The 23666-nt window shown below is 32.1% G+C and overlaps 5 protein-coding genes across 5 annotated transcripts; 3 read left to right on the top strand and 2 right to left on the bottom strand.

The window, feature by feature from the left end:
• Positions 1-316: 316 nt before the first annotated feature.
• On the top strand, positions 317-3049 carry LOC106714360 (uncharacterized protein C18orf63-like). Its single transcript, XM_045679968.1, has 8 exons — positions 317-453; positions 531-669; positions 801-978; positions 1405-1501; positions 1576-1672; positions 1754-1888; positions 2074-2178; positions 2953-3049. Exons 1-8 carry the CDS (start codon positions 317-319, stop codon positions 3025-3027), a joined length of 963 nt encoding a protein of 320 aa, XP_045535924.1. The 3' UTR covers positions 3028-3049.
• Positions 3050-3766: 717 nt separating this feature from the next.
• Positions 3767-9876, bottom strand: LOC106714410. The gene is made up of 4 exons (XM_014507449.2): positions 9678-9876; positions 4419-4616; positions 4197-4336; positions 3767-3966 (listed from the first exon to the last, which is right to left on the bottom strand). Exons 1-4 carry the CDS (start codon positions 9874-9876, stop codon positions 3820-3822), a joined length of 684 nt encoding a protein of 227 aa, XP_014362935.2. The 3' UTR covers positions 3767-3819.
• Positions 9877-10372: 496 nt separating this feature from the next.
• LOC106714388 (U2 small nuclear ribonucleoprotein auxiliary factor 35 kDa subunit-related protein 2) lies at positions 10373-13543 on the top strand. Its single transcript, XM_014507426.2, has 8 exons — positions 10373-10550; positions 10626-10699; positions 10779-10999; positions 11194-11457; positions 11588-11764; positions 12498-12663; positions 12736-12841; positions 13315-13543. The coding sequence occupies exons 1-8, from the start codon at positions 10543-10545 to the stop codon at positions 13505-13507; spliced, it is 1209 nt and encodes a 402-aa protein (XP_014362912.2). The 5' UTR covers positions 10373-10542; the 3' UTR covers positions 13508-13543.
• Positions 13544-14500: 957 nt separating this feature from the next.
• On the top strand, positions 14501-16166 carry LOC106714385 (transcription termination factor, mitochondrial). The gene is made up of 5 exons (XM_014507421.2): positions 14501-14885; positions 14962-15058; positions 15126-15279; positions 15548-15698; positions 15844-16166. Exons 1-5 carry the CDS (start codon positions 14532-14534, stop codon positions 16063-16065), a joined length of 978 nt encoding a protein of 325 aa, XP_014362907.1. The 5' UTR covers positions 14501-14531; the 3' UTR covers positions 16066-16166.
• A 640-nt stretch (positions 16167-16806) lies between these two features.
• LOC106714373 (dnaJ homolog subfamily A member 2) lies at positions 16807-18375 on the bottom strand. Its single transcript, XM_014507407.2, has 2 exons — positions 18212-18375; positions 16807-18085 (listed from the first exon to the last, which is right to left on the bottom strand). Exons 1-2 carry the CDS (start codon positions 18278-18280, stop codon positions 16940-16942), a joined length of 1215 nt encoding a protein of 404 aa, XP_014362893.1. The 5' UTR covers positions 18281-18375; the 3' UTR covers positions 16807-16939.
• Positions 18376-23666: the final 5291 nt, after the last annotated feature.

The following is a 23666-nucleotide window of genomic DNA, read 5'->3' as shown; positions in this document are numbered from 1 at the left end:
AGGTACAAAGTTAAAATTGGTAATTTTTGAAGCCGTTTTTGAAGAAAGAAAACTTTTTTTACATAAAGTACTGTTACCTAAATGAAATAAAATCAGACATATTAACTTTTTTATTCGTTACCAATAAAATAAATTGCGTTAAAATGTAAAAACAGATTATTCTATGTTAGCTATAATCAATAGTCTGCAGGCAATGTAGTCTTTGCCCTGATATTTAAAAAGTTAAAAGTGGCGGGAAAATACAACAAATTAGATGGTGGCTAAGCTATATAGACTTGAGTGCTTACAAGTAATTTGCAAATAATTAATGGCAAACATGCAATCCTATTATTCTTTTCACATAGAAAACCCCTGTTTCGATAACATAGGACACGTTGTGGCTACAGCTGATTTAAATGATAAACATGATCGATCTGCACCGTCACATTTTCATTGGAAAATCTTAAAATGCAGGTAAAAATTTAATCTGCTTTGTACTTTGAACATTACTTGTAGTTAAGGCTATGATTGTAAACAAAAGTTATTTTCAGGATGCTCATATTTTCGAACTCTTCGATTTTAGCCTGTCCTGACAAAAGAGAAATTAAACAAGTTCATATTATTATTAGTACGGTGAACGATGATTACGATCGTTTAACATCGTTGTTGATGAATTTCTCCCTTAGTCAAGTAAGTCATAAAATTAAAAAGTTGAAACATACACACCCTAACTTTTCATTTAAATAAAGCAACGAAATTACAAAAAACTTTATGCCATACTAATTGCCTGGTATTTTTATTTTAATAATTTAATTTTATAGCAAGGGGCTATAAGGAAAGTGACACCAGAGATGTTTGTTATGTGTTTCCGCTATACGATGACGGCTCGGATTGCGCCAAATTGGAATACGATAGGATATAATTATCTCATTAATAATAGAAATTTTCTGTCGACTACGGGACCTCAGGATGGTGTCAAATACCAAATTTCATTTAACGGTAAAAGTTGACGAATTTACTTACTACTCTTTAAACTACGCGATGTATACCTATATATTTTTATAATAATACGTACTCCTGAGCACGGCACGCATTGTGAGGAGGTTTCTGTCTCTGGAGGCCTAACCGCCGGTAGCTTGGGCCCAAGGCTCCGCTGCCGACGTATCCAGATTTTTTATATTTTTTTTAATATTGTTTAAGATTTTATTAAGAAAAATATATAAAATTAAAAAAGAAATAAATATGTGGAATAATAATAATATTAATTAATAATAATAAAATTATAAGCAAACAGAAAGACAATAAATCACATTGAGATAACTTTTTACGTAAATATCTAATAACCAATTCCTATATTGTTTAGTCTCCCAATTGGATAAATCATAACCAAAATAAATATTTATATAAATAAGACTGTAATTCCAGACTCAGTAACGGTACTCGAATTAAAGCCGATTAAAATGATTTTAATCCATTCTGATGAACACTACAAGCCCGGCGCCTGCGTCCGTGTATTGCCAAGGTTTTTATGCTTCTGTTACATTTAAATACAGTTTATATTTTATTATACTAGATTAACTTGTTACTTTTTTTTAGTTTAAACAAAGCAATTATAGAGGATTTCTGCAAAACTTTACCTGAATCCGGAAGTTTCAAGTGTTATCAAGATTTACGGAGACACTGGAAAAATATCGTAAGTGAGAACGCTTCTAACAATGATACCAACCATATTTTCCAAATTTTTTGCATCAATTGTTGTGACATTCGGTTTCAGCACGGTTACCGCATACCGGAAGATGAGGGGTCTTATTACATGGTTAGGTTTTGGCGTGGAGAGCCATTTATATATCCAAAGTTATGCTTAACACAAAACTTTCCCATCATAACACCGTTGCCCAAGTCTGCTGAGGTAAGATATTATAAAGCATACATACAATTTTTTTTGTTTGTTTAATAGTTACAAAGAAAGATTAAAATGTGAAGTCTTCTTACGTGTTATCTCTATTCATAATAATGGATACTCGCTTTAATCAAATAAACTCATCATCTCAATTTAATTGCTTTAATTATGAAGGAAATATTTTTTTTTTCTAGGAACCTGTTCTTTCGAGATTTTTAACAAGTCTAAAAACTAAGATGCCATATTTCCTCGGCAAGCCTTTAGTAGTAAAATTCGATAGTGAAAATAGAAACATTAGTGCTAGTGACGTAAGTATTGTCTACTGTAGCTTTGTTCATATATGTTTAAAAAAAAACGATAATCCTAACCTAACCTTACCTTAATTTAGAAAAACCAAAAAACCCGACTGACTTGGATTATAATAGATGATATAGCGCCATATATTATTTGCGTTTTAAAACATTATTTTTAAATTTAAACTTAATAAACTAAAATGTTATATGTAACACTATCTTATTTAAGGATATACTCAGAAATGTCGTTAAAAATATGTAATTTTTTTCTTTACATAATGAAAAAAGTAATGGCGACTGAGATTTTTGCTTATTTTTTAAGAATTTCATCTGTCACGTCCACTATGTGTGTTTTATTTTGATGTAATAAACCCTGTGACATTCCGGAGAAGACGAATCGAATGACATCTCACTCTTCAAAATCGGGTCAATTTAGGTTCTAGGCCGTTAAAATGTAATTTACATACATACAAACCCACATACATAAAACAACAAACTTACATTACCCTCATTGTCAGTCGGGTAAAAAAGATGAATAGATTGTAAATATTCTGAAATCATTGTTTCTCCTGCATGTTTGTCAAAAAAAAAAACTTAATAAGTAGACTATGTATTCTTCCAGGCCGTGTTCTACATCTGTGCCAAATTTCATCAAGATTCGTTAAGCTGTTCCTGAGATACCGTCAAACAAACATCCATCCATCTAAACATTCGCATTTATAATATTAGTAAGATAGAATTACGGGCGAAAGTATGTTTTTTTTATTGTTTTACTTTCAGATTGCAAATGACACTTACACGCAAGCCGTAAGTCTTTGTACTCCAACCCAGCAATCTACTCAACAAAAGCGTTAAATTATTGCTTGTGTTAAAAGGAAAGGCAAATTCGAATTCGTTACTATTTAATTTAAATGTCAGTTTTATATAATTTAATTAATGATTTAAATTTCACTCATATACATCCACGTAAATTAAAATTTAATTTGAATTTAATAAATATTAAAACATTTCTATACTTCGATTATTATTCATCCGTGTATTAGATAAAACTAACCTGTCATTCGATATAAAATAATCAACATTAATTCCATATGTACTATTTTTTAGCTTCGTCATCTTAACTACCAAAAAGTCTTTGCTTCGATATTCTTTATGGCCACAATTTTATTTTTATAATAAAAACGGACTACGGTTTTAAAAATCGTGGGAACAAATTCAATCGTTGCAAGGTTTTCAACCTTGAATAGATGTTATAAAATAGTTATCCTATGTTGATGTTGTGGGTAATTTGATAATGGCATACAAACATAATTATAAAGATAGAGTAGACAAAGATAAGAGAAGAAATTTAATTTAGTTAGTACTCATATTACATGTTTATAATGATGAATTAGTTATTATACCATTGTCAAACTAACCTTCTGTTCAAAATGAAAAAATGAGAATATGAGCTTAAACCCACGATTTTTAATTATTTAAAATGACTGATGTGGCTGACATAAAGAATAGCGTAGAACTATGGTCATATATTTTCTATATCTAAAGGAATAGACAAATTTTTAAATGATTAAAGATTGGTCACGTCGTCCTAAAATTGATTTTCTACGTCTAACATAAATAAAATTACTTTAAATAATTTTAGTCAAATTAAAAATTGGGAAAAGGTAAGTAGTTAGGAGTTAAGGTATTCCTCGGAGGCGTAAGAGACGTTTGATTCGCAGTTTGATTAAAGAACCTGGCTACAGAAGGTGATAAATTTCTTCTTGGCGGCTGAGGCGATAACATCCTGTAATCCTGAAAGATTTAATTTTTATTACATTTTAAGTTAACAAAAATATTTTAAATATGAAACATACCCTTTGGTCCCATAAATGACGAAGTTTGTACTCGCCACCGAATTAGTTAAGGTAGACACGTTTATGACGATGTCTTTAAATTCAGAATTATTTTAGCTCCATCTTAGAGCGTATGTATAAAAACTCATTCAGTGATTCACTAAACCTCTCTTAAAAAAGGAAGCTTACCGATTCGGTTTGTCGTATATTTCCAGGTGAAGAAATTGGTGAAGAAATAGGCGAAACAATATTTATATTGTTTTGGATCCTTGGTGAATATAAAAGGCTTTGCAACTTGTAACCTCTTGCTAATTCATCAACTGTTTTACCTAAAATGTAGCACAAAAACAATGAAGACAAGTAATGAGATTTTTTGTAGTTTTCCAACAACTCTGACGAGGACATACTCACCAGTTAATGACGTAGGTATATGAGTATTACATCGTCCGGTTTCCATAATCTTTTTTAACGCTGGTATATTGTAGAATACCATAGCTACAGCGGCGCCGTCAGCTAATTGCGATGAATCGCAACAAGACATAAGAAAAGACCACTTATCGGTATTCCAAAATTCGCCGGAATAAACAGCCAATTGCAACGTCGAGGCACCTGAAAGTAATTAATTTGGTAATTTATGACTACTGGTTGTGCGCGCGACTTCGTCCGTGTGAAATACTCTGGTAGCATTTTATTTAGAAGAAGTGAGAGAGTGGTATTAGGAACGCGACAAATGGAGGTCCTTGGACTCTGCCTACCCCTCTTGGTTACGGGCGTGAGTTATGTTGCTGTGGTATTTTATTAAACTTAATACAAAACATATCGTATGTCCTTTCTCAGGCTCTAAACTATCTCTGTACCAAATTTAATTAAATTCAGTAGTTTTGGTGTGAAAACGAGAAGACAGACAGATTTACTTTCGTACTTATAACATTAGTAAAGATTTACGTACTGTTAGAGACAAAAATCAACACTGTGCCGGCGCAGCCCTAGAGATGTCAAATTATTATTTATTTATTATTTATTTATTTATTTATTTACAATACAATAAAAAAACCTAAAATAGAACTATGTCCCACAAAAATATATAAAATAATTTGACTGTGGGATCAAGAAATTTAATTTAAATTTAAATTGATATAATATAAAATTAGATTAGTATGATAATTAAAAATTAAATTAAATTTAAATTTATATAAAATAAAATTAGATAAGTATGATTATTAAAATTAAAATAAATTTAATGAAAGTATAATGAAATCGGTTATGGGAAAAGAAGTTATGGCAATGCATGTAATAAAAATTTTTTGAGCTTTGTTTTAAATTTACCTTTGATACTTTCATCCGTAATGAATGCAGGTAAACTATTAAATATATACGGTACACGTTTTTTAAGAGTTCGGTCTCCGTATATATTATGTACCCTGGGCACCATATATTTACCTGCAATCATTGCTCGGGTATTGTAGGTATTACATATATTTTTAAAAAAAGAAGTATGCTCACGATTGTTAACTGCAATTAAATATTTATGTTTGACACTAACAGGAAGTATTTTACATATTTTAAAAAGTTTGAATGAGTCCTGATTATATTTTGATTTTGTTTTTTTATCCACAAGTAATTTAACATATCTTAGTTGAATATTTTCCAGTTTAGAAATATGGGTTTTATGTGTGAGTCCGTAACAATCGAGAGCATAATCGAGTATTGGTTCCACTAATGAATTATAAAGTAATTTTAATGTCCCTTTTGGGACTCTAAAACTAAGATGATAAAATTTGCTAAGAATATTCCTAAGTTTCTTACATAAAAAATTTACATGTTCGGTAAAAGAGAAATTTTCGTCTATTTTTACACCTAAATATGTTGTACATTTAACTCGTTCTATTGGTTTGCAAACACAGTTAACCAGGTTATTATGAAAGCAATCAAAAGAATGTGCAACTAATGATGGAGGTGACTCTGTTAAAGGTAAGTGTGGGGAATGTATAATTAACAATTGTGTTTTATCAGAATTGAGGACTATGCCATTGTCATGTGACCACTTGACAACGGCATTTACATCTTGCTGCACAAGGCGACAGGTCTCTACTAAGTCAATACCGGCTCGCAGCACGCACAGGTCGTCCGCGTACATGTGCGCGGAGCAGTGTTTGAGTACAGCACATAAACTGTTTACGTGCATCAGGTAGCAGACGGGACCACATCCCGAACCTTGAGGCACCCCGCAATTGACCATTTTCTTATCACTTAACGTGTCACCTATTTTCACCCTATAGGAGCGAGAAGTGAGGTAGTCTCTAAACCATTCGTTCAGAGGCTTCCCCACTCCACATTCTAGTATTGCATTCAATAATGTGTCCGTCTCAAGGGTATCAAATGCCTTTTTAAAGTCAAAAAATATGGCTACGACATGTTTCTTGTCGTTTAAATGATTGTTTATTTCATCTGTGAAATTAGACAATAATCTGTTTGTACTTTTCCCCTTTTGAAAACCATGTTGTGATCGGGATATTATACTATTGGTCTGTAAGTAATTGCCAAGCTGATTTACAATACATTTTTCTACAATCTTTTCTATACTAGATAAAATTGCAATTGGTCTATAGTTAGAATATATTTTCCGGTCACCTCTTTTAAAAACGGGACGAATTATTGCTTCTTTAATTTGATTAGGAAATGAGTGATGTTCAACAGACAAGTTAATGAGTTTAGATATGACTGGACTTATTTTTCGGCTAATTAATTTCAAATCAGACATCCGTATTTGATCGCTACCAGGAGATTTCTTATGGTTCATTTTATTAATAGTCTTTTCTACATCAGAATCACTGACAGGCTGCCATCTCATATTTCTATCTGCTTGCTGTACATAGTTATCCCTATTTAACCATTTTTCATTGCAGATATGTTTGATTTGTTGAATTTCTTCATTAAATGTGTTTGCAAACCTATCTGCTATACATTTAGTGTTATCCTGCATATTCATATTATTAATTATTACACTATCTAAAGATTGCTTATTTTTCCCCAGCAATGAATTTATTCTATCCCAAACCATTCTTATATTTTTATTGCAATCGATAATACGTTGCCTATCGTATTCATTACTGCTTTTAGATATCACTTTATTGCATTTATTTCTATATCTAGTATATTCAAGTCTCTTAATCATATTCTTCGGATCATTGCACCAAGCCCTAAACATCCTGTCTCTTTCCTTTATCATGTTTTTGAGTTTATTAGTTACCCAACATTTATTATCTCTATGACTAGCACGTACTGTAATAGTTTTGTAACAATCATTATAAATATTTGAGAATATTTCATGTAGGGCATCATATAATTTAATAGGGCATTCAATAGACATAACCATATTAAAATCAGTGTTTAGTAGTCTCTCCCTAACCAAACGATTATCGAGCACACGTCGTACTGTAGTCGCAATACTGGAAACGCGAGAACCGCGGCCGGCCGCCGAGTGCGACGTGATGTCAGCGGATCGTTTCAATGGTGAGCGCGATGATCCTGCAACGACACAATTAACGCTAGATGGAGCGCGGTTCCACTGCACAGCGGCCGAAACGATATAATGATCAGATATTTTTTGTTGTATTACTGCTGAGTTGATTTGTGATAAGGGAGCTCTGATATATATGTGATCCAGACATGATTCTACAACATTATCCTTAAATATTTCTTTTCGGGTTACTTTATTTATACATTGCACTAAGCCGTATTCTGCTAGTAAATTTTCGTAGTCAACAACATTATTGTCTTGACTTTTCAATATATTTATATTAATATCTCCACACACGAAGAGTTTGGTATTTTTGGGCAAGTTTTCTAATATTGCACGTAACTCGGTCAGAAACTGTCTAATTCTATTATTATTATTTATTCTTGGAGGTCTATACATGGATAATAAATATATCGGATCATTGCTGGTCTCGTCTAGTACAATGCAAACACACTCCGCTGAGCGCATTTTGCTAGTATGTTCTGTCTCAATGACTCGAGCCGGCCACGACACTCGCGTATAAACCAAAACACCCCCTCCCGTTCGATCTGTACGTGTAAAACTATGTATATTGAATCCCTTAATCGTATACAAGTTAATCATAGAGAAATTAATATTTGGCTCAGTTATTACAATAACATCGATGTTGCTTAAGTTACAATATAAGGTGACAATTAATTCATGAAAGTTCTTTTTTAGAGATCTAATATTTATGTGCAAAATACAAAAATCATATTTATATTTGAGCTTTTTCACCCATGCATTTAGATTTCCTACTTCAACAGTGTTTATTCTTTCATTGTCAGTAATAGTAATGATATTATCTAAGATCGTGAATTTTCATTATCGTAGTAAACAAAGTAGAAAGTTAAGGAAAACATTAAGAAAATAGATTTCTAATCTTTCTTTTTGAGAAGATCAAATATATCTTTTTCAGACCTCACCCAGGATGTTTTATTGCCATCCATCTTCTTAACCAAAATCTTCCCATTAGACACCCAAATATATTTGTAGTGGTGCCGTAGCTCCTTCTTAGTAAACCATAATAAAGTCCGGGTTGATTTAGTGAGGTCCTCATTGATGTAGACTTTACTCTTGTTTATGCCGCCAGTTATCTTGTCGCTTGTTATATCACTTAGCTTGTGTCTTTCTGCTAGCCACGCGTCGCGTGATTTGGTTCCCGATGCTTTAAACCCGACTATTATGGATGCAGAACTAATACCTTGTTTTCGTGGTTGATTCCGTCTCACCCATTCAATATTATCATCACTGACATTGATCATCTTCCCTAGCTTACTAACAATTTCTGCAACATTTTCGTCTGGCATTGCTTCAAGACCTACAATTTCGATATTCTGCTTGCGAGTTAATTGCTCATAGTCATGTAGCTTTTGTTCTAATGCAGTATTGCACTTTTCCACATAAACGCACTTATTGTTTATGTTTTCCACTGTCTTTTCAAGTTTGCGTATTTTGTCCTTTGATTTTTCGTGCTCAGCTAACAACGTGTCATATTTTTCAGAAAGTAAACACATGCTATTTTTTATACATTCCAACTGTTTTATTAGGCAAGGAATAATATTTACGTTTTTCTGGATATCTTTTAGTATCTTGTCATGATATCGGGCGTCATCTTCTTGATCATCGTTTACTGAGTCATCCTCATCAGTACAGTTGTTGCAGTAGATACGGCTTATCCCAGCTTTTAAATCAGCTGCTAGACCCTTTACACAACTTCTATGAAACGTACCCTTACACTGTCCCTGACATTGGAAATGTGACCCTTTTTTTGACAAAACTTTCTTACACTTTTGGCAATCCATTATTCGTTATTCGATAAAAATATACACATATACAAATACTATGTTATTTAATAATTTTCTAATATATTTACTTTTAAGAAAATTAACAAAACAAGTTGAAAAAAAAAATATCAACGCTTACGTCGCCTCACTACAGCTATCTGACACTTGGTTTTTGGTAACTTTAGCGCGCAATACGCTCGAGATGATCTTGACTAATAATTCTCTAAAAGTACTTAAATGCCGTTTATCACATCCAAAGCAACACGCAAATGACGGATTGACGATCTTACACTCGATATTTGTATTGATTAGAATAATATTAGTATTAACATGAAATAAACTCACCAGCCTCACTAATAAGATGCGGATTAGCTCCATATTGCATAAGAAGTTTAACAATTGGATATAACCCGTGGCGAGCTGCCAATCTTATAGGCCAGCCTCCTTCATGATTAGGATTAAAACCACATTTTAATAATTTAACTAATTCTCCTTCGTTATTTTGCAAAATACACTTTTTGATCCTATAACGACTGCTATCCATTTTTGAACAGAAAACATTAATCGCATGAATTAGACTGACATTTCAAAAAAAATGTTTTACAAATACCTTCCTAATTACTCTAAAGAAGGGTATTTTAAAGTTCTTAATTTGTCAAAATTCGACTGTGCATAAAAAAATTGTTTTCAAACCATTAGCTTCTATTTAGTTTTTGATATTTAAATACTGTTTAACTTTGATGTTTTGCTGTTTAAATATGATTACTGAGGCAAATAGTATTATGAAGTTACGAGTTTCCTGGTAAGGTATAATAAGGTATAAAATCACGCACATTTTCTGGTTGTACGAAATTATAAAAAAAAATATTTTGATAATCCTTAACAATCATTGAATTGATAATTCTTTTCAATTCAATTATTTAATATTAGATCTAAATCAAATCACACAAAGCTGTGCGACCCTTGACCACTAAGTCCAATTTAATTAAAAATTAAACTGTCAAACTATTAATTGTCAATGTCATTGTCATGTACAAAATCATAATAACAATTCATAATAATCTAAACAAACCATTTATAGAACAGAAATAATATATGAAATAAGAATTCGTTTTCATGTTATTAATTAATGGATAATTGTTACTGATTATTTACTTACTTCCTTTTTATACTTTATCTGATAATTTCTAATAATTTCTGATAATTCAGCATGGGCAGGAAAGTATTTCCCTAGGAAGGTAAGTAGATTTTTAACACAAAGTTTTGTTTCTCATTGTAAATTTTTGCAAACAGACATAAAGAATGGCGTAAGGTAGTAAAAAGAGAGCGACGACGCAGAATTCGAAAAGAAAATGCAAAAAAACTAGGTATGTTTATTTTAAGATAATTGGCAATAGCATGAAATAATATGAGAAAAACATCTAAAGTTAAAGCTTGATATTCAAGATCCTCAAGAGATTCTTACGCCTGAAGAATATAAATGTTGGCTTGAAAATCAGGAAGCCATGTATATTCTTGAAATTGAACGTATTGAAATTAGTAATAAAGAGGAAAATGATAAATGGGTAAAGGCTGAAAAAGTTGCTATTGAGAACTGGCGGAAACTTCAAGAAAAGAATGAACAATTACGACTAAAACATCTACAAGAAATTGCTAAACGTAAACTGGTAAGTTTTTATACCTTTCAAATTCAACAAGCAAAAACCAACTTGGAACTGGAAGTTCTCCAATAGATAGAGTCATGAGGTATTCATCTGTACAGCATGAGGAATATTAGCATAATCTATAGGACTGGTTAACATTTTTTTTGTTAGTTGTCATCATATAAGATTTTGTCTTTATTAATGTTGACGTGAACTAGGAATGGGAAATGGAAAAAAAAAGAAGAGAGGAAGAAGCAGAAAGATTGAAGGAAATTGAAGAAGAAAATAAAAGGAAACAGAAAATATTTATGGAAAAATTAGAACAATTTCTAAAAGGTGATTCAGAAGACCCTCCTGAAGAGTTACTTGTCTCCAGAGAATCTAGACCAAATACAAATCTATGTCCCTTCTTTTTGAAAACTGCTTGTTGCCGTTTTGGTGACGAGTGTTCACGAAATCACCAATATCCTGGTATAAGTAAAGTAAGTTTGATTAAATTAACTTTTTAAAAATAATGTTTTTATTTTAAATGACATCCTATAAATCTATTAACATATTTGTCTATCAAATTAATATTTTAATGATACAAACTTCTGTTTCGAAATGTTTCAGGTACTGTTAGCTACAAATTTTTATTCACACTTTGGCCTAGAAAATTCCAATTTCAATGAATATGACACAGACCTGATGCTGGAATATGATGATAAAGACACATATAAACACTTTGAAGAGTTCTTTAATGATGTGTTGCCAGAGTTTGAAAAATATGGTAAAGTTGTACAGCTTAAGGTGAGTTAAGAAGATCATATAAACATTGACATGTTTATTGTATCCTTTTAATTGAATCCAGTTAATAAGTTTCACACTTACAATATTTTTAATGGTTTTCATTAATAAAAGTGACTCTCAGTGAACAAGATAAAAGAAAGTTAAAATGCTCATGACATTTAGGTAATGTTTTTAGTATTATAATTTTCTAAATTTTGTCTGGAAGGATAATTTTTTACCCCTGGCGTTTTCATGTTAATGTAATTTTAACATAGTGATTTCCATAATATCTTTTGTAAACATTATATGTATATGCCCAATTAAGCAATATTTTATTGAACACTGAGATTCTTCACCTGGATATTTAACTTCACAAGGAATCAATTTTAATTTAAAGGTTGGTAAAGTCTAATATGTATATTTATTATTACATGTCTTGTCAACTTTTTGTGCTTCTGCTAGGTATATACTTTAATATTGAATTTAATTTTCTGTTAAACATTTAGAAATGCTTTTGTTTTATAAGTATAGTATCCCATACATTCAAACCGATCTATATAAACACTAGCAAGTGTTGATATCTGTATGGATCTTTATGGGATTTACCAATAATATCATTTAAACATTGTTATAGAATTCTGCAAGGTGTCTTATCTTAAAAAAAAGCAAAGCAATGAGCTTTTCACAAATGATATAGGATATATTATTACCAATGTGTATAAATTAATGTTTTCAAAAACATATATTTCAATAGGTATGTAATAACTATGAGAAACATCTAAGAGGAAACACATATGTAGAATTCAGAGATTTGCGAAGTGCAGTCGCCGCTTACCAAGGTCTACATTCGCGTTGGTATGGTGGCAGACAGCTGTCATTACAATTCTGTAAAATAAAGTCTTGGGAAAATGCAATATGTGGTATGATTTTTTTATCACTACCAAGTATGATTTATTCATTTTAGAATATTTCTTTATTAAAAATTTTTTTAGGATTGCACCCACAAAGACGCTGTCCCAAAGGTCGAGGATGCAACTATTTGCATGTGTTCAGAAATCCAAAAGATTTATTTTCTGGATATAACAGTCACCGTAACAGGTATTTCACTATTGTAATATACATATGTACTATAATGTTTTTTTTAATATATTATAAGGTGGCAAACAAGCAGGCGGCCACATTAATTCGCCGAAATAACGTAGCGACCGCTGCCCATTAACATCTGTAATTACAGATGCTTTGCCTACCTATAGTCGACCGAGGTGAGGAAGCAGAGAAAGAGGATGTTTCTCCTCAGTACATGGACTAAAACTTAGAACTACGGTATGAACACTCATCAGACAAAACGTGGAATTGTTACCACTTCACGCCTGTCTTCTGTGTGGTCGTGGTGTTTCACCAGTTGACAGGGTTGTACAAATGATACACCTAACAAATATTGTTGTTGCGGTACCACTGTGTTACCTCTATCACATGTTATAATACAAACTTATAAATTTCATCTATGGATGCAATTTTTACTTTCTTTCATTAAATAATAATACCTGTACTGTTTTTTATGATATTTTAAGGCAACGAAGAACACCGCCACGATCTTGGAGATGGTCAGAATCTCCAGAAAGAGACCCGTCGCCAAAGAGAAGACGATCTCGTTCTAGAAATTCAAGACAAGACGATGAAGGTCGCAGTTCTAGACATCACAATGAAAAAGATCGCGACACCCCGCGCAAAAGGAAATCTCGAAGAGATAGCGTCGTCCGCTGACGCTGATGGATGCATAATGATTTTTATTTTAAGGATCTTTGGTAACATAGTCTAGAACACATAAGCTACTATTTTTAATAGCTGCTATTATTAATTCCGCGCGAACGATTGCTCAATATAAAGTATAATTTACAATAATTGGTTTTATTTTTGAAGACACCAAATTTACAATAATAATAAAATTAAATTGAATTGTCCTTATTTTCTTCGACTTCTGAAATACATTGAAATGTTGTGATTTCAAACGTTACAATCACAATCTAGAAGCGTTAGTTTTTCATACTGATTAACAAGAAATTGTGAATTTGCTAAGAGTATCATTCGCTTTGACCGACTTTAAAGTCGATTACCGATTTCTTGGTCGAAGACTCTTGGGAGTTGTAACAATTATATGGGTAGCAGTGACATAGATCACCATTTCGAAGTGAAATCAGGAATACGATTCCGAAATTGAAATATTTATTACAGAAAAAGAAATTACTCTCAAACGATTTCTCCTTTCTCTCAATCACTTTCAAACGACTTTTTGACGATTTACATTAACGAAAGTTAAAGCAATAAAGTGTAGGGGTCAACTTCACACGACAATATAAAAATTGTTATAACAGAAAAAGTAAAAACTCTGAAACGATATTTCTTATCTCAAACTCAAATTTCTCACAAACGATTCTCTAGGGATTTACAATAAAAAAAGTGAAGTGTGGGGCTAACTTCTCACTGAAAGTTAAAATTGTTTTTACGGAGAAAGCAGGAAGTTGCAAACGCTATTTCTTTTCTCCCAAACGATTTGCAAAAAAAAATTGTAGTATGTGGGCCAACTTCACGGAAGTTTAAAATTCAAAACGAAACCTATGTAGTCTGTGCGAGCTTTCAGTGTCAATGTCATTCTTGACAGTGACACGAACAATTGACATTTAATTTTGTTAAACAAGTATTAAAAATTCTAATTTTATTTTATTTTCAAAAGATTAGATTTTATATTGTTATGTAATATATAAATAATTATTATCTAGAAGCAAGCATTATGACAAGCCTTTTTTCAAGATGTCCCAAACATATTTATTCAACATTTACTATAATACATAATCATTGTTTTCGTAATTTAATAACAGCAAACAAATCCCTTTGTATTAATTATTGTAATAGTAGATCAACGATAAAAACACACCAGGTATACAGAAGTGATTTGAGTAATCCAGACTTTAATGCGTCTAAAGCTAAACTTATTTCAAAATTGAATTTCTTATGTGAAGAAGATGCACTTCCTTTTTACAAATTGTCCACTAGAAGTTTATTACAAATTTACAATTGTACAAAATATGATGAAAAAATGGGTTTTTGTAAAAACAGATTATATTACATTTCATCTCGATTAAAAGTAAGTTCCCTTTTGGTATGTTATATTATTGTATGTATATATTTAAACTGTAATCACGCAGTTTTCTGTATTTCAGTGTTCTCCTGATATGTTACGAGAAACGGTGGCTAAAAGAACCTTCGTTTATAACTTACCATTTGACTGGCTTGAAAGTTCTTTGAATGTTTTACTAGGTATGTGATACAAAACTATTCCTCATAAAAATGTATCTGCAGTAAATAATTTTTGTATTACTTTCAGACATGGGAGTAAGTTCTGAACGTATATTGAGAGATTTGTGGGTTCTAAAATATCACCCAAAAACTATACATGAAAGACTTCAGAAAGTCAAAAGTTTAGGAGTAGAAACTGTGTATCCTTGGATGGTAAGATGCACTGAGCAAATTTTAAATAGGTAAGTGCATTTTACAACATTTGCATAAGCTTATTGAATTAGTCATTTTTTTTCCAATTGTATCCTAAACACATGGACAGTTTATATCTTCAATTACAATCATTAGAAAGTATATATAAATTATTATTATTTAAATGTGTATTCAGAATATTAATTGATACTTTTGTGTAGTGAACTTAAATAATTAGTAAATGAAAAAGGCAGAAAGTATTTTTTTTAAAGTGTACTTTTTTGATTAAAGTTGTTTTATTTTTGTCCCATGCAACAGATATATTGAGATATTACAAGAAACAAAAAATATTCTTGGGGAAAATCAGTCTACACATCTATACTTAGCAAATAGATTAAATGTTTCTCCTAAGGATGTGGAAGAAATGTGTGAAAAAGTGCCTGCACTAAGAACAATTAGAGTAACAAAGGTATAGGCACTAATGTTAAAATTATATAAATAGGTTGATGGGATGTATTAACATATTTGCAACATACTAAAATGGTTAAAAGTAAGGAATCAATTTTAATACTTTATTATGTCAATCATTTAATTAATTACAATATTTTTTTCAGGTCAAATCATTTTTAGATTTTTTAATTAGTGAAGGATTTACTATTGAAGATATTGCAAGGAGACCGAGGGTGTTAACTGCATCTCAGAAGACCGTAAAGCAACGACTAGAAAAACTTAGAAGTTTAGGCCTAAAAGAAATTAATTTAAATACAGTGTCTAGAAGTAGAAAGGATTTTAAAAAGTATTTTGCATCATTAGAATCTGTTTCAATCCAAAACTAGTCTAGTTAGTTAGTCTAGTCTAGTAGGTGTATTATTATTATTTTATGCTAATGAATCCAAGCTGACCATTAATTATCTTGCTATTTTACCTTCGTGTGAAGTTATAAGTTATAAATATTTATGTGTAGTGGTTGACGGTGACTACATCACTGGAGATTAGAAAAATTAGAGATTAACTAACAAAAATCGTTTTTTTTTTTTTAAATTACATACAGACACTACAATTTTATTAATTGGATAAATAAGAAGCATGTATTCTAAATTATAGCAAGTCAAATTTCCTAGCATTGGTGTAATAATTATGAGTAAATGACTTGCATATTTGACTGTTGTGTACAATCACACAAACTTCTACTGTATGATTGATTTTTGTGAAGTTCACTTTACAAACAAGACTATGAAGTCTACAAAGACTATATCAGAAAATGAATTTAAAAAATGTTCATCACAAGCAGTATATTAATTTTATTGCTACCTCAAACAATGTGTATTATTTACATACCCTATACCATTATGCATATTTTAATAATTCCATTAAATAATTCAATCAAAAATCATTACACAATTAAAATAACTCATGTTTATTATAGGTAGCATTCATAAAAGAATACAAAAAAACAAACATTGCAAACGGTTGTGGAATGAATTACATGAATTAAATCAATAATAAACAAGATGAAATAAAAAACTTTGCCAAGCCCTTGACACACATCCAGAATAATCTTAAAATATCCCTTTTAATTTTTCACTTGGCTGACCACTAAATGAGTCTAGAATTCAAAATGTTTCAATATTAACTACCTAGAATTATTGTGATAAAATTACATGTGAGGTCTGAGTAAAAATCCTTTAACCAGGATAGATGAATATTAAGCTACTGATGGGCACATTGCATGCCGGGACCTCCATGCATAGTTTCCTCATCATCACTGGCATAAGCCTCCTCGCGGCCACGGCTTCTTTCACTAGCAGTGTACTCCATCATGTTTACTTCCTCTACATCTTCCCCAGTCGGCATAACAAAGGCCGGCCGTGGTGGCAATATACTTTCAATCTTTTGCAGTTGCTCTTCAGTACCAAAATTGTTTTCAGGGAATACAATGTTAAACTTGACATAAAGATTTCCTTTTTCAAAGGGATTCTTATACTGCGGCATACCTTCTCCTTGGATACCTTTTAAATCACCAGGCTTAATTACAACACCAGGAGGGTGTCTGATAAGAAGCTCACGACCATCTAAGTGCTGTACAACAAATTGGAACCCACACAAAGCCTCAGTCAATGTTATGTCATGTTTCATTATAAGGTCATCTCCAGTTCGCTGAAACACATCATGAGGCTTTTGTTGCAAAATAATGATGACATCACCGGGTTGTACATCAGGTTGCTGGTCACCTTCACCTCGGAAGAAGATTTTCTGACCTTCTTTCATACCCTTCTCAACATGCACTTCCAAGATCTTAATCTCATTCAACACTTTCTTCCCCTTACACTTTGGGCACTTGTCCTTGTCACTTATGGTTTCTCCATGTCCTAGACAGGTGGGACAACGAGATTGATACTGCCGCGTCATATTAGGCGCAATTTGTTGGTAAGTCACTTTAATACCCTGTCCATGACAATCTCTGCAAGATACAACTGCTCCAGGTTTGCCACCTACACCCTTACAAGGGCCGCAAATAACATTTTTGCTAAGTTGCAGTTTAGCAGTTTTGCCCACATACATGTCCTCTAAAGTAACTTTGAGTGGATGTATAGTATCCTCTCCACGAGCACGTCCTCGGCCCCGGCTGCCACCGCCCATGCCAAACATATCACCAAAGATATGACCGAGTAAGTCATCTGTAGACAAACCACCGCCCTGGCCTCCCTCTTGTAGTCCTTTTAGTCCAAATTTATCGTAAGTTTTTCTTTTCGCAGGGTCAGATAAAACTTCATATGCAAAACTTATTTCTTTAAAGCGATCCCCTGCAGCCGGATTTTTGTCTGGATGGAATTCTTTTGCTAGTTTGTGGTAATTCTGAAAAACAGTAATTATCTATTGGAAAACCATGTCCAAGCGATGAAGACAATTATGTTCGACTGTAATCTGCCTTTGTAGCAGCATGTAATTAACAATAGATAACGTGGATCAATTTATTCTTACCCGCTTTATTTCTGATTCGCTTGCATTTCTGGAAACACCTAGGATGTCGTATAACTTACTATCTGCCATTATTAATGAAATTAAGGCAAGTAAAAAGGGAGTAACTCTGAATTAGCAGAGTGCAATACGAAAAGAAAGAAATGATGTTTTAACATAGATTCAAAGAGTATGGCATAGAGAAAAGGGTGCACAGATTATATTTCCATATTGTTTAAAAACATTTGCCTTTTGCCTTTGCTAATTTTGGAAAAAAAACAAAAATAATTAATTTTATGTTTTTTTTCGATATCACTTAACAATGAAATACCACAAAAGAACGCAAGTGAACTAAGGATTGAAAGATTTTTTTTTTTTTTTTTTTTTTTTTTTTTGGGCGGCTCTATGCCGCCCTCTCGTACCCCTAACATGATCAAGGTCAGGGACCTGGGGTGCGGGATATTCTTTATTTCTTTATTTATTTGTATAAAAAACATTTCATAAAAACTTAGATTACTAACACATTCGTTCTCTTAACTACTATAAACATAATTTACTAAAATATAAAATAAAACCAATAAAATATTACGATTAAACATCTATGTACAGTTTAAAATTTTCAATAAAATAACATTACAATTATATATATATCTATTTACAGTTTAAAAAGCAATAAAAACTAATTCTAGGGCAAAAGGGCTATATAAAATAAATACTAAAGAGCTACGAATGTGAGTCAATTATATTTTTATGTCTTATTCCTATTTATGGCTTGGAGGGCCGACGCTTTGCAATATTGTAAAAATCTTTCTCTTGTTTTTCTATTTTGTGTTAATGTACTTATTGTTTCCAAATTTATCTTACTATCCATCTCTATTTCAGCGCCGGCCCTCATCGCACCAGATACCGGGCACTCAGTGAGAAGATGCAGCACGGACTCTTCGGTACCCGGATCGCAAATGCACGAGGGGCTCTCCTTGCAGCGGAACCTGCACAAGTACGAGGAGAACCCCCAGGATTGAAAGATTAAAAAAAAAAAAAAAAAAAAAAAAAAAAATGTTGTTTTGGCGGAAAAATTTAAAAGGCGTCAAATCGTTTTTAAGAATAGCTGTTGAATAAAGGCGCATTTAGGTGAAGAAGGGGGTGGCTAAACTCTACTTATATCACAATTTATCGTGTATGAGTAGATTTTAGCTCAACCTTCCCAAAAAAATAAGTCCGATTTCGGTGACGAATCTTTATACGAATACATGTCTTTTTTGTCATTTACTTCTATACCAATTTACTTTATTCCGCAGTTTTGACTTTCGTATAAATTAATGAAATTATGTAAAACTATAGAAAGAGAGATATGACATATTTCATTTGTTAAATTATTCTTGTAAAATCTAATGTTACATCACTTATTGGATCCATCTTTATAGATGACAAGATCATTAAACAAGAAACGAATTCTTTGTGTGAACGGTTACTCACAAGTCAAATACTTTCACACTTTCGGTGGGAGTAAACATTTGTCATGGTTGGTTAAGGTTGTTAAGATCAGATCGTACGGTGAAACAGCGTTACGAGAAAACAATTATAGAGGGTTCTTCCGCAGAAAATGATGGGCTAGGCGCTGGACTCGGGTGCGAGCGTGCGATCACATCGATCATCGACCACGCCGATGTCGTGTGTACAAACTTTCACACATGTCATAAATATATGCGCGTCCGTCTCGGTTGTGTTAATGTGCCATTTAACAAACAAACGCATTTAATATATGGACCGACGACAGTTGAAATTTGCAACGGTTTGTCGTTAAATCGTTGTTATATAACATAGGTACTTCTACTTACTAAGTTGTGTAACAAAATAAATTTTGAGTACACATTTTATATAGTTTATAGGGCTTCGAGAATCTACTTTAAAATAAGGAAACGAAATGCTTAAGGAACAATATTGCTGCTTGTATATTATACATTCTGTTAAATAAGTTTATTCGCATGTAACTAAGTTGTTAAGTGGCAACACAAAACATCATCCTAAGGATAGAATAGAGTTAAACTAAAACTTAAACTTTAAAATACTGAATACGAATTCACTCAAAATATGCAACACTTTTTATTTAAATTTTTTGTTCGCTTTTCCAAACTCAGGTTTCAAAAGTAGGTTGACGATGAGTTAGTCGAGTGAACTGTATCGATCCGAAAGTAACTTATAATTTACTTTATACATGTTCCTTTTTGACTAGTTCATTTTTTTATTATAAACTTTTTATTAAAAATAGTTGTCGCCCGCGACTCTGTCCACGCCGAATAAAAAATAATAAATAGCCTATATGTTCTTCCAGACTATGTTCTACATCTGTGCCAATTTATAAATATCCGTTGAGTCGTTCTGGAGATACCTTCAAGCAAACATCCATCCATCCATCAAGAAGCTGACAAATAAAGAAAGATTTTTTAGGCTTGTAACGCTTTTAAACCTTCTATAATATCAATGGTTTACTGTTTAATGGTGAGGCAAGCAGAGGAAAAAAGTAAGATTGCCTTTTATTTGAGTTAAAAAGAAGACATTTATAGCTCGAACAAAAGACATCAACGACAGTGGCAACGAAAGACGTCCGATTATTCAATGCTTTTACTAATTGACGTACGACCTCGTTGAAATGAAAGAAATGTATTATTTTTGATAATATATTGATTTACACAACTAACACAATAAAAATTGTTATGTTTTCAAAAATAACAATTTCCTTTAGAAAGGTAGATTGAAATGTTAAGAGAATCGTTCGAGAGAATGTCTATGAAATGGTCGTTATCGAAATGTCGAAGGTTATGTAATGCGACAGAATTGCTAATGGTCGGTCATCATAGAGTTCATAAAGATGGTCACATTCGTGCTTACAAGCTGCGCTTTGTATTTTTTATGATTTTTTTTTATTATGGTCATCGACCTTACTAGAGATGATGATTTGTTGATTTTTATGATATAAAAGTACTTCGTACCTTATGTCGAGAGTTTTCTTAACACTCAAAATTCGTGTGCGATTTTTCAGTTTCGTATGATTTTTATCTAATAAAAAAGATTCGCATATAACCACCGACTTTGAAAACCGACTACGAGGTCGATTTGATAAAATCTTTATTATGCAAGAAAGTCGCCTAAAATACATACTAATTTAATTGAATAAACTTGTAAAAAGCGTAAATTCGCTGATGAAATACAACATACGAGGAGTTAATGTAATTAGCTATCAATGTAATAAACTTGTACAAATAATATAATGTAGATCAGATAAGAATAGTATTAAAAATGTAGATAAGTTTGACATCAAACACGCGGCAGATGAACGGTAAAGTTGCTAAGTCACAGGTATAGCGGGTCACTGATGTAACCGCGGACGCAGCCTGAAATAAATTGAATACATTCAGAAACTCATGTATCACGTTTGTAAATTGTTGTTTATATATTACATAATAACTATATGAGCGAAGGAGGTGAAGCATGTCGTTTGTTTACTAGCTGTATTGATAGTTTTAATCATAAGGCGGCTATTAAGCCGAAAAAAGTGTTAACATTCATCTTAATTTTTTTATTTTTACTTGGAGAACTTAAAATTATATGTGCGATACAAAAATGATAAAATACAATACAACATACAATACAAATTATGTTTTTGGGGAACCTAAATGGCATACATGGTCTGGTTTATGAGGTCCGTTAACTTGTACTAGAATTTCTTTACGATTACGATGCTACGATTTTGTTAATTCTTAAGTACCTATTGTAGCGAAATTGGTAAAAGTCCACAAATAAACGTATAGAATTGGTAATGAAGCTGCGAACCTGTCTCTACGAAGCACGTGATGCCTTCTACCTTGAATCGAAGGATTATTTAGACAGCGAGGGTATAGCAATTTCCAAAGACAGATTTGTTACTGTTATACAAAACATATTTCGTAATGTAAATTAACGTTGTCTGTTGCGATGTTTCTGAAGTACCCATGTGATATGTAACTTTGATTCTTATGCAAAGAAATTTTAATAGGTATTATTGAGAAGTTATTCTAGTAACATGGGGATTGCTAACTAGCGCACTTTGTACAGCTGCACATATTTCCAGATTCTACACACTAGACCATACCGACTCTTAATAAAAAAAGATGATAAAATATTCATCGTGCATAGAATAATTAACAATGCACAGACGTATCTACGTCAAATGGAATAAATTTAAATGTTTAACACACACATCAATTTCATTATAACTGTGACTTTCACTAGTAGTTATCCTATGTTATCTCAGAAGACCGGCGATCGCCTGACCTCGCGCAGACTCCCGCTGGTTGCGTCACACCCGCACATCTATTTGTTGCACAAACTTTAATGCCGACTGCATTTATACTACTGCTCTTTGCGTGTTACCCTTTTACTGACCACTAGTCTAGACACCAATAAATACCTATTTCATAGTAATTATACATACTTTTGCCTTTACATAAATTTTGTTTATGTTTATTTTCAGTGGCATTTAGGCACATTGAAAAGAAGATTATACATACTCGTACTTTTAATAAAAATATCTTCATACGAATGATTAGACTTACTTACACAACCACCCTTCATATTTAGAATTATTACATTCTATTATATAAATGAATATTTTCACATTCTAGTCAAACAAAGTAAATAGAAATAAGTAAATTGAACTAGGAACGTTTTCGGTACAGTATTATTAGACGGATAGATAGATTGCCCGCAAACACAGGGTCAACTTTTACCGGACTTTAAAGCTAACAAATACGACTGTAACCGGGCATACCTACATTACATCGGATCAGAAATGATGTTTTGAAATTGTAGTTAATGTAATATAAATTCTCTTGACCTATTGACTTTAGCAGTAATACCGGGGGATTTATAAAGGATTAGTTGTTGCCCGCGACTCCGTCCGTGCGGAATTAAAAAAAAAACTTAACAATTAGCCTATGTGTTCTTCCAGACTATGTTCTACATCTATGCTAAATTTCATCAAGATCCTTTGAGCTGTTCCGGAGATACCTTCAAACAAACATTCATCCATCCATCCATCCATCTAAACATTCGCATTTATAATATTAGTATGATAGTATGAATACGAAACAATTTAGATCTAGAATCTACCTTATAAATACAAAGCTTTTAAGTACCTACATTTACATACAGGTGATTAATAGTCGTACACGATCTTATAGATGTGCTCCAGGGCAAACATAACTATACACTAGCCTCGCGTCATTTAAAAATAGATTAAAATCATGGCTTCTCCAGAAAGCTCTGTATAGCTATGAAGAATTTATTGACAAAAAAATATTTGTATATTAATTGTGGGCTCATTTTTAATCAAATAATTTTGTGTAAACAATTTCTTGGTTTATATTGAGATTTTGTTTTCATAAGATAGATTTTACAACTTTTACATTCATGACCTGTAATTTATATATTACCAATAAAA

This window comes from Papilio machaon, chromosome 1, assembly GCF_912999745.1.
Source record: "Papilio machaon chromosome 1, ilPapMach1.1, whole genome shotgun sequence".
Classification (NCBI taxonomy): domain Eukaryota; kingdom Metazoa; phylum Arthropoda; class Insecta; order Lepidoptera; family Papilionidae; genus Papilio; species Papilio machaon.
This window is presented reverse-complemented; position numbering and strand designations above follow the sequence as displayed.

What these genes read in the sequence shown, in the direction of transcription:
- LOC106714360 (XM_045679968.1), top strand. Translation starts at nt 317, where the DNA reads ATGCAATCCTATTATTCTTTTCACATAGAAAACCCCTGTTTCGATAAC. An exon ending in ATACCAAATTTCATTTAACG is followed by an intron (nt 979 to 1,404) that starts GTAAAAGTTGAC and finishes CTGTAATTCCAG; the next exon opens with ACTCAGTAACGGTACTCGAA. An exon ending in CGTTGCCCAAGTCTGCTGAG is followed by an intron (nt 1,889 to 2,073) that starts GTAAGATATTAT and finishes TTTTTTTTCTAG; the next exon opens with GAACCTGTTCTTTCGAGATT.
- LOC106714410 (XM_014507449.2), bottom strand. Translation starts at nt 9,876, where the DNA reads ATGGATAGCAGTCGTTATAGGATCAAAAAGTGTATTTTGCAAAATAAC. An exon ending in GCATCTTATTAGTGAGGCTG is followed by an intron (nt 4,617 to 9,677) that starts GTGAGTTTATTT and finishes AATTACTTTCAG; the next exon opens with GTGCCTCGACGTTGCAATTG. An exon ending in TATACCTACGTCATTAACTG is followed by an intron (nt 4,337 to 4,418) that starts GTGAGTATGTCC and finishes GCTACATTTTAG; the next exon opens with GTAAAACAGTTGATGAATTA.
- LOC106714388 (XM_014507426.2), top strand. An exon ending in AAATTGCTAAACGTAAACTG is followed by an intron (nt 11,000 to 11,193) that starts GTAAGTTTTTAT and finishes GACGTGAACTAG; the next exon opens with GAATGGGAAATGGAAAAAAA. An exon ending in GTAAAGTTGTACAGCTTAAG is followed by an intron (nt 11,765 to 12,497) that starts GTGAGTTAAGAA and finishes ATATTTCAATAG; the next exon opens with GTATGTAATAACTATGAGAA.
- LOC106714385 (XM_014507421.2), top strand. Translation starts at nt 14,532, where the DNA reads ATGACAAGCCTTTTTTCAAGATGTCCCAAACATATTTATTCAACATTT. An exon ending in ACATTTCATCTCGATTAAAA is followed by an intron (nt 14,886 to 14,961) that starts GTAAGTTCCCTT and finishes TCTGTATTTCAG; the next exon opens with TGTTCTCCTGATATGTTACG. An exon ending in TTCTTTGAATGTTTTACTAG is followed by an intron (nt 15,059 to 15,125) that starts GTATGTGATACA and finishes TATTACTTTCAG; the next exon opens with ACATGGGAGTAAGTTCTGAA.
- LOC106714373 (XM_014507407.2), bottom strand. Translation starts at nt 18,280, where the DNA reads ATGGCAGATAGTAAGTTATACGACATCCTAGGTGTTTCCAGAAATGCA. An exon ending in GCGAATCAGAAATAAAGCGG is followed by an intron (nt 18,086 to 18,211) that starts GTAAGAATAAAT and finishes ACTGTTTTTCAG; the next exon opens with AATTACCACAAACTAGCAAA.